Source organism: Rhinopithecus roxellana, chromosome 4, assembly GCF_007565055.1.
Source record: "Rhinopithecus roxellana isolate Shanxi Qingling chromosome 4, ASM756505v1, whole genome shotgun sequence".
NCBI lineage: Eukaryota > Metazoa > Chordata > Mammalia > Primates > Cercopithecidae > Rhinopithecus > Rhinopithecus roxellana.
This window is the reverse complement of record NC_044552.1, coordinates 18,856,899-18,873,353: the sequence shown is the minus strand read 5'-3', so window position 1 is coordinate 18,873,353 and position 16,455 is coordinate 18,856,899. Positions and strand designations below refer to the sequence as shown.

Here is a 16,455-nt window from a genome sequence, read left to right as displayed (position 1 = left end):
TGAAATAGAATAATGGGAAGTACTATTGTTGATGAGTTTCAATGACAAGTCATTATGTTATGGTGAACTAGCTTAAGACTGTGTGCCTGGTGGCTTTCCATTCTTCCTTACATCCCCAGCTAATTTCATCTGAAAATACACTCTAACAGACTGTGGCGATTCTCAGGGGAAAAGGACAGAGAACGGAAGGTGGAGAGACAGCGTCCACCGTGGTATCTCACAGCTAGGTAAGTCAGTGGTGGTTCACCGTTTGACATATTAAGAGACAAAAATTCCAGACAAGACATCAAAGGAATCCCTCCTGCCCCTTTTGTTACATTGATTATAGTAACTGCTGTAATTTCCTAGTTTATAAATCCTTGTACACTATTTGCATCAGGCTCTCATGACACACTGAGTTGCATTTGTCCGATAAAATAGTCTCTGCCTTCTCTTACGTTCTACGAAGACTGTGTTGCTAAGTTCTTATGCACATCAAATAATACGCCTGTAATTCCAGCACTTTGAGAGGCCGAGGTGAGTGGATCAAGAGATAGAGACCATCCTGGCCAACATGGTGAAACCCTGTCTCTACTAAAAATACAAAAATTAGCTGGGTGTGGTGGCGCCCGCCTGTAGTCCCAGCTACCCGAGAGGCAGAGGCAGGAGAATCACTTGAACCCAGGAGGCGGAGGTTGCAGTGAGCCGAGATCGTGCCACTGCACTCCAGCCTGGTGACAGAGCGAGACTCCATCTCAAAAAATAAAATAAAATAATAATAATAATACGATCCTACCATTATGCATTGCTTAATGCTTTTGATTTTCCAGGGCATTTTCACACCTGTGACCTTGGTAGTACTTGGGCATCTTATTCTTGCTGGACTGGATGAAGTTCCATTCTCCTTCTTCAGTCTCTGATGGTAACTCATCTGTTCACATCCTTAGAGGACAGTGGGGTGGGGAGGAACTAACACATTTTGCAGTCATACCAGTAGGAATGAAAAGGAGAGATGTAAGATACATTTCAAGAAATCATATGCAGAATTTGGTATCTGACAGGATGTGACAGAGGAGGGACGGGAAGTCCATAGCTCCAGGCAATGTGGCATCAAGCCAGGATCCCAGCCCCGTGCCTGGGAAATGTGACAGCATCACACACAGAAAGAAATTAAGTGTGGAAAGACATGAAAGAAGAAAATGTCCTTCAGGAAACTAGATCTGTAGGACTCTGAGCAGGAAAGATATTGGGTCATAGACAATATGCCCTATAAATTACTAGAATGGTAGATGGTGTAAAGTTTAGCGACATTAATAGTAAGAGCATATTGTTTTGTTCATGTAGCTTTTTTTTCTCTAAGCCAAGCACTGTGTTAACTGCTTTGTACAACAACTCGGTGGGGCCAATGTTATTAACCCCAGACGAGGAAATAGTTGAGAGAGGCTAAACAATATCCTCGTGTCACAGAAGTAGCAAGAGGCAGAAAATGAAATTCAAGATGGTGGTCTTACGTGAAACTAGATTGCACAGTAAGAATGTGTCACAATGTAACTTCTCATTATCAGGCAAAACATGTGAGCAGGCAACCCTGCAAAACTAGCAAATGGGTGACACTATAAAAAGCTAAACAGGATAAATTTTGGATTACCCACCTTCCTGATCTATCTTTAGTGAAATGTCAATTCCACTCTGTAGTCAAGACTTAATTATGATTAATAAAGTACTGAGCACAGGAAACATATTAATACATTGTTTAATGAAACCAAGTATTTTAGAGCATGCTGGCAAACTGCATTTAGTTTATAATCTTCCAGCCTTATTCTACATGCGTGAGGGAATCATTAGTTCCAGTGTAGTCTTTCCTAGCAGCTTGTGTGTCCAGGAACGGAGAGCTGAGGGTGGCCTGACATTGGTTTCAACAATTAGGATTAGCTTAAAATGCTGTGACTTCACTGCATTGCTGCAGTAACTTTTGCAACTTTTCCCCACTGGAGGTCACTGTTACCTTGCAGTTGCAGAGAAGACCCTCAATTTGCTGTGGTAAAGAAAGTGGACGTTTTTATCTATATAGGCTGGCTGCAGTTGCATAAAGAAATCAACCGACCAACCAAAGCAACAATCAAATTTAAAACATACTTCAGATCATGTGGCTATAAACTGTCCTTAGAAAATTCATCACTGATAGCAGCTTGTTTTCGAATAATCTTTCATCTGGACACTTCTTAAGTTACTATAACGGTAGATACATGTTATTATATATTTGTCCAAACCCACAGAATGCGCAACAAGAGTGAACCCTAACAGTGAACCACGGACTCTGAGTGATAATGATATGTTAATGTAAGTTTATCAGTTGTAAAATATGTCCCACTCTGTTGGGATTGTTGATAGCTGATAAATATTTTTAATTCAGTTAAAATTTCTACGAAGACACCTAAGCACCTGTTTCATATGTAGGGAAAGTGAATGCCTCCAAAGATCAGATGGTATATAGCTTCATAACTTTGGGCCAGTTCCTGATCTCACTAAACCTCAGTTTGCTCACCTACAAGGTATAGATAAGAATTCTACCAACTTCGGCCAGGCACGGTGGCTCACACCTGTAATCCCAACACTTTGGGAGGCCAAGGCAGGCAGATCACTTGAGATCAGGAGTTCGAGACCAACCTGGCCAACGTGGTGGAACCCTGTCTGTACTAAAAATACAAAAATTGGCTGAGTGTGGTGGCAGGTGCCTGTAATCCTAGATACTCAGGAGGCTGAGGCAGGAGAATCACTTGAACCCAGGTGGCAGAGGCTGCAGTGAGCTGAGATCACGCCATTGTACTCCAGCCTGGGCAAGAAGAGCGAAACTCCAGCTCAAAAAAAAAAAAAAAGAATTATACCAACTTCATGGGCCACTGTGAAGATTCCACACTAAGGACTTAGCACAGAGCCTGGAACACAGTTGATGCAACAGGAAACATTAGCATTCACTATTATCATCCATTGAGCCAACCCGGGGGTATCTACCTCCTGAGGTTGTGGCAGTGTTTGAGTTCACATTTGCAAAGCACTTAGAATCAGGTCTGGAACACAGTAAGAACCATTTACACATTTGTCAAATAAAATGAGTGAATAAATATACCCAAATTAAAAGCCTAAATCCAAAATAGGTTACACACCAACACAACTTTAAGACTGTAAAAACGTATCTGTATTATCATCTCAATTCAACATGCTCATTCTAGCAAGCAGAAAAGAATTAAGACTTCACACTTGTCACTGTCAGTTTTTCAGTTTCTAAATTACTTGGATTGCCAAGTAGTCTAAGGGACATCCTAACATAGAGCATGCGTCTCTGTATCAAGGACAAAAGCACTTCACAAACAGAATATGTATCTATGTTTACCTTTTAAAGAAATGATCCTGTTTGAACAGATTCTGTCTCTTTTTAAGACCATCAGTAACCATTAATAGGTGAAGCCACTTGTGCTCTCAAACCAAACGGGTCTGCCAACCTGGCCCAGCAAAGCCAAAGCCAAAGACTGACACTGGGATTTTGGCAAGAGAAGAGAGGCATTTATTGCAGGCTGCTAAGCAAGGAGAATCGGGCAGCTTGTGCTTAACACCCAAACTCTCAGATGGCTTACAGGTAAGGGTTTTTGAAGACGGGAGGCAGAGGTTATAGGCAAAGTCATAAATCAGTATTTTGAGGTTCTACATAGGTTTAACCTAAAAAGGTGGAATATCATGAAGCGAAGGCTCACAGATCATTGATGGATCTAAAGACTTTCCTATTTGTGATTGATTACGGAGGGAAAGCTTTGTCTAAAAATTTAAGAAGAGCAGAAAACAATGTTAGGTCTGGCTTATTATGCATGACCTCTTCCAGGCCTCTCAGGAAGAAATTTAGAACAAAGAGCAGTGGTTAAAGTTTAGTCCTCAGTTCCCCCTTAGCTGAGGTCTATGAACCAGCAGATGGTATTTCTTTATTTGGTGTGGATCTGGGTTTCTGAAAAACAACCCAGGGACATATGTTAAGATGTTATATTTAGTTTTAATAGGGAACCAAACATTTTGTCACTCAAACTTCCTTGGCTATTGTTTTATGCTATTATTACCTTCTTGTTTACTAAGTTGTTTAATATTCAGGGCTAGCTAGATGCCTGGAATTTTTTGGAAGAAACTTAATTTTTTTTTTTTTATTTCCATGCTTGGAGGGGAGGGGTGCCCATTAGGCACCTAAGAAGGGTCCCTACTCTGTCTCACTTGTCTTTGGGTTTCAATAATTTCTCCTCCAAACAAAAATCATATTGGGCAACCATTACTGGAGAGCCCAACCAGAACCAACACAGTGTCTTTTGTGCAGTGGGGGCTCAGTATTTGCTGAGTAAATTAATACAGACTCTAGGCATAAATATTTAAAGAAATGCTTAGATACTAAGGAATCTTGGATGAGTCCATCTAACTTCCCCCGGACTTTCAGTTTCTCTTCAGAGAAGGGTTTGGATGAGCTGACCCCCAAAGTTCCTCGGGATCTATGCATTAAGGTCCCTAATCTTTGAGTCACAACGTGTGGGTCAGAGCACAGCCTTCAGTGTCCCATTCACTATGGGAATGCCATGATAACCTGTGTGCATCTGAAACCCCAAGTGGAGGAAGCCATGAGTCATGGATTATGTTTATACTGGTATCCAACTGAGCACACAGCATACTATCACCCTCAATGGACTGGCAAATCAGATACTTTTCCCTATTAAAAATGGCAAATGAAGTTTTAAAAAATCATTAAAATTAATACAAAATGCCAGGATGCATTGTACAGGTTGTATCTCCATATTTAAGAAGACCTAGGACCTAAAGATACTTAAGCACATAAGAGAAATGTACTGACAGCAGTACTAACATACAGCATTTTACATTTTACAGAGAACTTTCACACAGGCATGGTACTTTATTTGGCAGGAAGAGCAACGCTGTGCAGTAGACAGAGCTGCAGAAACTGACCTGCATATACTGTTGAGTAAAGAACTTAAAGCACTCCCCTGAGAGGGCAGAGCCAGGACTGGAAGCTGCATCTCCTGACTCCCGTGGTTCATCTTGAACAGGATATTTAACTGTGAAGGACAAAATTGGGTATAGCGGGACAATCCTTGATGGTGGCATAGAGTGCAAGCCAGGAGACCACCATGGGGTTCAAAGCCCAACTCTTTTATATGTGGGTTTTGGGCAGGTCGGTGAGCCTTCCTGGGTCTGTAAAGTGGAGGAAATAGTATCTACCTCATGGCTGACAGTGAGACTTTAAAGGCATCAGAATAGGTGCACCTCTCAGAATAGGTGCACCTCTCCTTGTCCTCCGCGTGTGCTCTCCCCCACCTCTGCTCCAGCCAGTACTGTGGCAGCCAGCTCCACAGAGGTGTAGTCTGAAAGTGCTTCACCTCAGGCCACCACATTACGCCTTCTTTCCAGGGTTCTCTGGCATTGCTGCGGGACCTTCTTGGGAACTGGTATTTATGCATATGCAACTGAAAATGCCAGGGAGACAGTCACCCCACAAGACCCCCGGATGGTGGAGATGGCGCCCAGGGAATCAGTGCCAGTGCCTGCGTCGGTCCTATGGGTGGGCGGCTCTGAGGTCATCCTGTCTGAAGTAGGCAGCTTGGCAACTCAGCCTTGCTGGGGCTTCTCCCCTTCCCTGTTTCATACTCCTCAAGCCCCTACACCTATTCCCTGGAGTCAGTTCACAAAACAAGCCACCCTCATGCATGCTTGGGCTCTGCTTTCTGGTAGGAACTCAGGAATGACATTGTAGAGACATGGTGCTGGGCACATAAGAAATCCTACATAAACTTTACCTGTTACCTATTTTCTATACTAAACGCTGCCTATGATCTGTCTTCTCCGTGTCTGCTGTCTTGAGGGAAGTGGTCTTTGTTGTCACCATGTGGTGGGCAGAAAATGAGAAATAAGTGAAAGGGTCGAATACCACAGGGCAAAGACCTGGAATAGCTTCCTGAGTCAGATGTCCAGAGACTGATTTTGGGCCACTTCATCACGAGAGGCTTTAGGTGTTTTAGATCATATAGTAACAATCCATTTTTAAAACTTATGTGTGTGTTATTGTGCATTAGAAAATCGATAAATAAAACATCAAAACCATGATTTCACTTTATTTTTGCTTTGATAAAAAATGTCTTAAATGACTCAACATATGAAAAATATTAATAGGAATAAAGTTAGCACGTAAATATAGCAAAAATCATGATAGCAGTATGTGAAAATAAGATCTGGAAAACGAATAGATAAATGTGCATTTTATAACCATTATGTTTTAGGTAAGTGGATAGGATTGTAGTTTGGGCGTCTATATTTAGGGACTTTGTTATCAAGTAAGCTAACCATTCTCTTACTTGGAAACACAGACTTGATTTGCAACATTTGTATTTTTGACTATGTTGTTTTAACTTTCAGAGAGAGCAAATAAAGATATTTTTCTCATGTTAAAACAACAGAAATGGCATAAAACTATCATAATTTTAATTACTCTAAGAAGCTGAAACAGCATACACATAAGTATGACTCATCTGTGCGTTTGGTCAAGGACACTCAGAATTTACATGAGCAGGTATCTACACACAGTACATCGGATGCTCTCTGTCTTGAATGGAGATGGAGCACATTCATATCATATATAGGATTCACTGATGCCGCGACAAAAGACAGTTCTTAAAACTGCTGTGCTGGTAGATATTTCAAAGACAATAGTTTGCTCACGTTTCTAAATATGCATTAGCAATCAGAAAAGCTCTGAGGACATGTTGTACACTCTAAGAGAGATTTCCTTTATGGCTAAAAAGTTGGAAAAGCATTCTAAAATATACATCCACAATACTCCTAATTAACTCACAAAACTTGTTGACCTTTTCACTGGGAAATGCTACGAGGGCTATAGTCTTACAGCTTGAGTGAGTGACACATTCTTTTCCACATGGAAGATGAAGATGAAAGCCCTCATGGCACTTCCCACAGGAGAAATGTAGTCCCCCTGGCATCTCCCACAGGAGATACGACAAACGGCGAAAAATGGTTAATCCTTGGGCCACAGTGACTGCCTAAAAACATAGACTTCACCATGATGCTAGGTCAGACCGGCAGAGAATTATAATGCTTTGTGATTGCTTACTAAAAAAATAAAATAAAATAAAATAAAAATAAATAAATAAAAAAACTCTTCCTTTCTTCCATCTCTTTCACTTTGTCCTCAACTAAGATAGATCAGATGATTGACAAGCCATTCCAAGACTGGGTAATTCCTCTTAAAATGAACTTGATGCTCCAGAAATATTTGCTGTGGAAAGCTTCCCTGGAAAGGCTCAGGAAACCGGGAAAGCCCGACCCCTGGAGCTCTCCGACTTCTGAACACCAACAAGATGCGGAGTTGGTGGCTTCTTGTTGAACAAGAAATAAATACGGCATTTATACACAGGTATAGGGATAGATTGCCTAACTACCCTACAGAAATTTTTTTAACTGCATGCGTTGTCAATGGGCCAACAGCACCCCAAAGGAATGAAAATTGGTTCTTCTGGGGGTGTGTGAAAAAAATCTTACTCTTTTTACGTATAAAGCACAGATATACAAACAAGGCATCAACAGGTATGCAGTATATATGTGGTATTAAAATCGAATGGGAGGAGTCAACTAAGGGGAAAAAACCCTAAAAGGTCTAGGAGGTGGTGGATGATAATGAAAAAAAGGCTGAGAAACACTGCCATAAACCCACCTTCAGACAGGAGCAATGATTCAGATTATTTTCCATAGTGCTTTCTAAACTGTTGTGTATTGTTTTAAAAATAATTTATCATATGCTAATTGATAAGAGATCTAAATATGTGCGAATAGTTGTCTTCCCAGAAGTGAATACCCTCTCTTGAAAAGTGCTGAAATTCTTAGGATAGGAATTATTTCTCTTCTTCCAGAATTCTGCTACACTCCTGACTGAATTCCATTCCGGAATAGCTATGGTGTTACATGAAATGCTTTATCAGGCAATGGCTCAAAGGAGAAAGCAGAGAAGGCTATGCTCAGAAGGGCTGATCACTGCACGTGTTGTGCTTACAATCGATTTCTTAGTAAGAATAAAAGCACTTTTGCTTGTTTTATTTTCTTTTCATAAGTCATATAAGAAGTAGGAGAATGAAGAGATATGGACATTGTTTTTAGCTCTGACAAACAAAAACAGATCACCAACTTTAATATGCACGGGGAATCCCTGCCCGTGAGGTTCCCCAAAAGTTGGTGCAAGTGTTTGAAAGGTTGAAATGTGCCACATGCCACTATTATTACCCCAACTACCCCTAAGGCCAGGGTCCTGGGCAGAGATTCAGCCAGGGCATGCATTCCATTTTCTTTGGCAAGTGCCACTCCCAGGTTGGAAACATTCAAAGAAAATGAATCTGTCTTAGATCAAAGTGATTTTACTACCTGCACGTCCTCAAGAGCAGGAGCCTGCCAGTGGCCTCCCCGGGTCATGACGCACCGGATCAAGCGCCAGAGAACTGAAGACGAGAGAAGGCACACGCTACCTACAACCCGGACGTCTTTTCTTCTGAGTGTGAAGTCCATTCTCTGGGAGCAGCTGTGGATGTCGCTTGGCTTATATGTTCCTTCCCTGCCCTGATCTAGCACCAGCACTTCTCAAGTAGTGTCACCCTTTGCTCTGCCCTGAGGAGTGGCTGTCACCGAATTACAGAGGGTTCTTGCAGAGTCCTGCTTGGATGTCTCCAGTTACGTGATGAGCAAATAATCTGCCTCTTTAAAAGGAAAAATATGATGGCCTTGTGTGACAGATCTGAAACAGGTGTAGGGGCATCGGGAGACCTGCTGGCAATAATTGACAGCGCCGTGAATGCGCGTTTGTTCCCAGTTCAAGGACAATTAGCACCACTGTATCTGGCATCTGCTGGCTGCCAAGGCTGGGCCACCGCCAGGGAGCTTTTTCTGCCCTTACAGGGTGAGCAGCACAGGGGTGGGGGTGGGGAAATGCAACTTTAAAAATCACAAAACCTCTGCCCTCAGACTTGTTATTTTGAGATCTAAGTTATAGTCATTATGGGTGGTGCTGATGGTACAATTTCACAGCAGATGGTCAGGAAATGCCACCTGGTGTTAAATCCACCAACTGCAATCAAAATAGGAAGATCCACACTTTACTGCAACCCACTCTATCTCTCTGCACATCCTGTTAATAAATATTTTGCTTTGCTTGGTCTTGGGGGCATTTGTACCAGTCATTTAAACACTCCAGGGACTGTGTGGTCCTGAGTCTGCTGGGGCCATGCTTGTTTCTACCCTCACAGCTTTGGGATACTCTCTGGTTGGGATATGGAAGAACTTAAGCCAGGTTTTAAAAAAGAATTATTCCCTATGACGGCAGGCTTTTAAACACAAATCAGCAAGCGTTAGGATAAATACAGGCGCAGATGTGGAACGGTGGGCCATGCTGACATATTTTTGTAGAGTGAGTATTCACAACCTGTGTCCTACTTTTGTACTTGGGACCATGCCTTTTGGATGCAGCATGAGTAACTAGGGGTGAACAGGAAGGAGGGGAAACAAGGGGTGAGGAGGTGAGCACAGACAACCCCGGGCCTCGGGTGCAGAGATGGGGGTGGTACACGGAGGAAAGCAGTGAGATGCACACAGGGCCGAATGGTTGACTGAGAGTATTACCGGGCACATCTGTGTTTCATTAAGCAAGCAGAGGGGTGTGGTGGTGATCCTACTAAATATTCAAGTAAATCTGAGGGAAATACAACACAAGGGCTATTGGCTATATAGATAACAGAGAACTGACAAAAGAAAAAAACCCGGATTCAATTGTACAAAAATAATACTAATTACAGTTATGAAACCTGTTCATCATTTATAACTTAATGGTATGGACACAGTAGCTATCAAGCTCATCACTCATGTGAGTCAGACCAATTTGAAAATTTTACTTGATTTCAACACCATGCCATGTATGCAAGTTTAGATCTAGTTTATTATGGCCTATGGTTATCTGCTGAAAACTTTAAAAATTTTACATGGTAGGTAGAATTTAGGTGATGTTGAACAGCCTTTGGAACATAACAGAAAGAGAAAAGTCACTAGAAAACAGAATAAAAAGGAAAGTAGGAAAAATAGGCCACGCACAGTAGCTCATGCCTATAATTCCAACACTCTGGGAGGCCAAGGCAGGAGGATCACTTCAGCCCAGGAGTTCAAGACCAGTCTGAGCAACACAGGCAGACCCCTGTCTCTACAAAAAAACACAAAAAGTAGCCATGGGTGATGGTACATGCCTAGACCCAGCTACTTTGGAGGCTGAGGCAGGAGGATCACTTGAGCCAGGGAGGTCAAAGCTGCAGTGAGCCGAGATCACACCACTGCACTCCAGCCTGGGTGACAGAGTGAGACCCTGTCTCAAAAAAAGAGAAAGGAAACAAGAAAAACTAAAAGAACAAGAACTTAAGTAGAAGGAAGAAAAGTAGGCTATGAAGTGTTTCATAAACTCAATAAAACATAGAGGAAAGAAAGAAGATAGTTAAAAATAAATTCAGTAGAAGAAAAATAAAAGAAATAGAAAAATCTGATTAAAAGCAGGAAAAAAAAAGAATCTGAGTTTTATCAAACTATTTTAACAAATATAAGTTGTTAAATCTATATAAAATTCTTCCCCTATTGGGACTGGAGAGTAGTTCCAGACTCTAAAGAAGTTGCACAGAAAGATTCCAGAACAAAGCTTTCATGTCACCAGAGAGCCTGAAATTCAGAGTAAATTCTTTCCAGTGCACCACAAGGGATGTTCCTACTATGATTAGCTGTGCTAATCTTCTCAAAGAGAGAAGGGATGAGAGAGAAAGGGGAATAGGTGGAGAAAATCAACAAGCATTTTTTTATAGTCCCTGGAGAGAAAAGAGTGGCATTTTAAAGATTTACTGCTGCCCCAGCAGAAGATGAAGACGTGTTAATCTAGCTCTGTCTGCATACTTGAAGACATCTGAGCTGCTGGAATGTCCTTCTCCACCCACCTGCTGCCAAGCCTGCTGGCTGCCCTGGCACCCACCAACTGGGCAGGCAGGGGCTCCAGGCCATGGAAAGGAGAACTCTGTGCCTCTGACACATGCACCTATCCATTCTCCACGTGGACGCAGAGAGATAGGAAAATTTATTGCAGACATCTCTAGGCCCTTCTCCATTGACAAGTAAGAAATTGAATGGGATACATGGAGGTCCTAGTGACTCTTTCCCACCTTCCGCAGGGTGTCAACTGCAGGACCGAAGCCAGGAGGCCCGAGTTACAGAAGGGATATGAGACTTACTACAAAGAACATTCTCTGATGGTTTCTAGGGGTTAAATTACAGTCTCAAGTTTTCCCTCAAAAACACTCTAAAAATATTTAACTTCCAAATTATCAACTTCTGGAGGCAGTTTGCTATCACAAAAGTGATCTCCCTACATATATTTATGTTTCAGCTTAGCACTATCTAACTCTTTTTTTTTTTTTTTTTTAATCTTCAGGAACAGTCTTGCTCTGTTGCCCAGGCTGGAGTATAGTGGTGCGGTCATAGCTCACTGCAGCCTTGAACTCCTGGGCTCAAGCAATCCTCCTGCCTTGAACTCCTGGGCTCAAGCAATCCTCCTGCCTCAGCCTCCCAAGCAGCTGGGACTACAGATGTGTGCCACCATGCCTGGCTATTTTATTTGTATTTTTTTTATTTTTGTAGAAATAGATGTCTCACCATGTCACCTGGGTTGGTCTCAAACTCCTGGCCTCCAGTGACTCTCCTGCCTCAGCCTCCCAGAGTGCTGGGATTACAGGTGTGAGCCACACGTCCACTCCTGCCTCAGCCTCCCGGAGCGCTGGGATCACAGGTGTGAGCCACGCGTCCGCTCTGGGATCACAGGTGTGAGCCATGCATCCTTGCGTCCGGCTTCTCTCACTCTTTAGAGTGTTGCCCATTTATAAAAATTGTATCACAGAATTTGGAGAAAAACAGTACTTGAAAGATAATGAAATTCATATAAACTATTATGGTTAGTTGATGATTTCAAAGTTATCCAAGAAGAATATTTTTTCTTCTCTGTCCTACCGAAATTAATAAACAGAAAAAATTATCGTGTTTGTACCACTAAGAACCCTAATGAGAAAGTCATGTCTCACTTCATTTTGCCTGTAGATATTTCTTCTTGGTCTATATTGAACTCATGGAGAAAGCAGAGGTCTCCAAAAAATCTGTTTCAATCTGACTCATGTATTCTCTCCAGCACATTTTGTCATTTCTTATTCACTTACAATAAAAAGCCTCCTAGACCTTTTATATACAATGTCTCTATTTCATTGTCTGTTGCATTGTTAGAAACGCCCTTCCTACCTGAATAGTGTTTTTTAGAACAGTAGGTGGGCAAAGAAGGATGTTTTCCAGACCTGCCTGATAAGAATCACTTGCTCTGATTATCAAAAATAATGGTTCCCAGCCCTCAACCAGAATTCACTTAAACAGATCTATTTGTTCCAAAAACACTTTTGGTGCCTATTTGTTCCCGTTACTGGGAAAGCAACTGAGAAAACATGAACAAATAACATGAGGTCCCAATGTTAAGGAGACTTGTCTAGAGAAAGGTGATCAACATGTTCAAAACCACCGCATGTGCTGGAATGAAGGCATGGGCAAAATGCCTGATGCTCCCACCGGGCAAGGAGCCAATGGATGATGGGCAGGAACTGACTGGGCCAAGGCAGGGGAGGGAACTGATGCTGCCGCTAACACATACTAAATGCTGACTCTAGTGACAGATACTAGGTGGAGTGCTTTACAGACGCGATCACACTTCATTTTCACAACTACTATCATCTCACTAATTCAGATGTGGCAAGCCCTTGGTTAAATTAATATCAACAGCTCTGCCATCTACCCCATGAGGAACTCAAGGTCTGGAGGAAAGGAGAAACTTCTTTTTGCAGAACGATTGTGCCTCTCACAGCCCTTTTCTGAATTTCAAGCCCAAATCCATCATGTTAAAGGATTCTTCTCCATTTCCACAAGCTGACTGTGTAACTCCTAAGCCACTAACTATAAAGTGAAGTAGACTGCTGGCAGAACTGCAGCTTCAAAGGCCTCCTAATTATTTACCAAACACAGTTGTATAGTTGACACGTACGCTTCTCAGTGAAGCAAAAATGGAATGGTGCCTATTCATAAACTTTCTTTAATTGTACTCACAAGTACAAAACAGAATTTGGAAAGGGTTGATATATGGCTCCATGACATTAGAAAAGATAAGACAGAATGAATACTTTTAGGAGACTAAATTAGCACATGATTACCTCATTATGTTCAGGTCTTGAATCCTGGTCCCCAGAATTTTCTTCCAGAAAATGCTTGACTTTCTCCACCTCTTCCCTGCACTGAAAAAAGGCCATTTTCTCCAGCTGGTTGCTGTTGTAACATGTGTTGAATTCTTCCAGCCTCTTCACTTTTAACATCTTAGTAGTGAGTCCAATTAAGCTACTTTCTGGAGTGTGGTTTTCGTCTTCCTCTGTCTCCGATTTATAAATCAAGACACAATTATGACTCTTCAGTGCTTCTTTCTCTTGACTGCAGAGAAAGGAAACACAGAAAGTTCTCATCACTTATTCACACATTTGACTTCTTGGGAAAACGACCAGTGAGAATTTGAAAGTCTCTTCTGTTTAAACTGGAGAGAGGATCCAAAATTAGGAAAAGAAATGCTAACATTCATATTGAGTTTCCAACACTGGAACTTTAAAAGGAAAAAATTTTTTTCACTTTAAAATTACAAAAGCAAACAGTAAGAAGCAATGTCAAGTTTCACTGGATGATGAAACATGCTCCTCATTGCATAAAATAAGCTGCAGATCAAGTGGCCAGTTTAAATGTGAAATATAAAGTATCTTTGGGCTTAATTGGAACCACAGGTTTTGCAGCCCAGTGGGAAGGGCTTGTCACAGAAAGGGTCTCTCCTGCTTCCCCTGGCCTCCCTCTCCAGAGGGATTTCCCCCAAATGAGTCCTTTTCCAGATCTCTTCTCTACCTATGCCTTAAAATGTGTGGTGTTCGTTTGTGAAAAGAAATTTGTTTCCTTACAGTCCTCTCACGTGGACAGCACACCCAGAAACCTTTCTTTACATCTGCATTAACAGCTATGTACCGAGAAGTTCAGTCTTTTCACTCTCCTTAAAATACTTTCCTCACAAATGAAGCAATGCAGAATACATAATACGCTTTGATACTAGAGACACATACACATGTCTATATGTACCCATCACTTCATTGCATAGAGATGCAGGGAGATGGAGAGTTGAATTTGTGCTAGCTCCGCATGGCTGACAACTGAGGCCCCCTGGTGGACATTTTCTGAAAAGTGCCTCTTCCAGCCTTTTCTCAGCTTAAAAACCATATTGTGATTCTCACCACAAAACTTAATATTTTGTTTTCTCGACTCCTACAGTAAAATGATACTCTTCAGTTCCAAAGTGTTTAAAGTTCTCTGCTCTAAAAAATTATACTTATCCACATAAGGAGCTTACATTCAAACAAATAAAAATGCAAATATTAATACTATCAACCAGAGCTCTACAGATACATCATAGACCATGCTTAGCATTCTTTCAAATTGTCCTGAAAAAATTATTAAAATAAGGAAACAAATGCATGGCTATTTCTAAGGCAAACTACAACTAAAATACTATGGTTAATTGCAGATGAAACTCAAGTTGGATCAGGAAGCCACACAAAATTAATGTACTAAAACAAAAGTTTAGGTTTAAGATACAATAATTTTGCAAAGAAATATTAAATGTTAAGCTCTACCTGAAGTTTGGTACAATTTGTTATTGAAAAAAGGGAAGGAGATTTGAGAGGTTATAACAATAAACCAAGATAATTACCATTGATGGGATAACGTCGAAGAGCTTGAGCCATTCCAAGTGTAGAGCATACGTTCCAGAAGACAAAGAGAAGTTTTGCAGAATTCAAACTGACTGTGGAAGTCTCTGGTGACAGTTTTCACTCTCAGTAGTATAAATCTTCTGAAAAGACGAGTGCCCACTACGAGAGGAAGTATCTTCTCTCTCAAATGCCACTTTGGGCCTCTGTTTAAATTAATATGGCTCTTGATCTCATGTTGCTCAGCTGTTGCCTTCTTAGTCAGATGGGGAAGAATATTAATTTTAGACACCAGGCTTTTCAAGGCCAATGGCTCCATTTCAGAGGTCAGGTAAGGAGAGGATAAACCGGGAACACTGGATGAAATATCACCTTCACCTTTCCCTCGTATCATTGTGTCAATACTCTTGGATTTACAAAGCTAGATTTGTCCTCAGCAATCATCTGCCTGGACCTTCTACCCCTTTCAGACTCAGGATTATTTAAGTGCTCGTTAAATTTCCCCCAGTTGGGAAAATGCCAGGTGTGGCAACCCCACAGCCACCTCCGTTTGCCCATCTTATGCTTTCAGCATATCCAGCTGTAATACAGAAGATCTTCTGAAAGCAGTTAGCAAGTTTATTTTAATTTTCTCAGTTCTTAAAGATTTTGCAAAGTCTCTAACCATTTATAGCTCTAGGGAAAGGTCAAAGGCACAGGCATCCAGGAAACAGGAATAAATTTTCATAAATTTTCCTTAAGCAACACTAGGACTCCCCCCGCAGTTTTTTGAACAGACCAAGAAAGGGGAGTGTCAACCCACCTGCCCGACTCTCACAGTAGTGCATCCCTCGATTCACTGAAGTGACATAAAACCTTAATTGCCCAGCGGCTGGACTTTGCACTCTAGACAACTCTGCAATTTTTCAGGCCCTGGCCAATTGTCATCTCTTATTTGGAGCCTGTGTTAGCCCCTCTGTGCCCCATTATAACACCAGCCTCTGCTGCTCTTCTGTTTCTTTAAAAAAAAAAAAAAAATCCTTATTTCTAATTCAGATCAATGCATTCCATGTGAAATAAAAACACACATTTTTCCATTTTATGTAGTATTAATGAATTATAGCAAAATCTTTTTTTAAAACACGAAACGCTTGTTATTTTTCAGATTAGAGAGCTTTGTTCTTCAGGAAAAGTAATGAAGTGGAACTATAAATTTGTGAGAGATAAATTATCTGACAAAATTATTATATAAAGACTAAGCTGGTTTGAGGTTACCAATTTTGTTCATATGATTAAATTGTGTAGAAGTACTGATAAGGCAGCAAATGCCCTGCCAGCAGCAAAATGTGTGTGGGCTGCTGCTGATCCAACCACATCCTCCACCCAGACCACCACCACGCAAAAGCAGACTTTCCATCTCCTTGGCTCCAGCAAACCAACCGCAGGCTTGAGTGAGCCAGAGGCCAGGAGAATCTGCTCCTTTGCTTATTTTTTTGTATAAACTTTTCCTTTTAGAGTAGTTTTACATCTATAGAAAAGGGGCAAAGGTAGCTCAGAGTTC

General features: G+C 41.4%; 1 protein-coding gene across 1 annotated transcript in view; it reads right to left on the bottom strand.

The window, feature by feature from the left end:
- The window catches only part of MYLK4 (myosin light chain kinase family member 4), an 84,383-nt gene extending 70,832 nt beyond the window's left edge, over positions 1-13,551 (bottom strand). Inside the window, exon 1 of the mRNA XM_010361817.2 lies at positions 13,335-13,551. Coding sequence (XP_010360119.1) covers positions 13,335-13,493 — 159 coding nt within the window. The 5' untranslated portion in view covers positions 13,494-13,551. The remainder of the gene's footprint in view (positions 1-13,334) is intronic.
- Between the last annotated feature and the right edge of the window lie 2,904 nt (positions 13,552-16,455).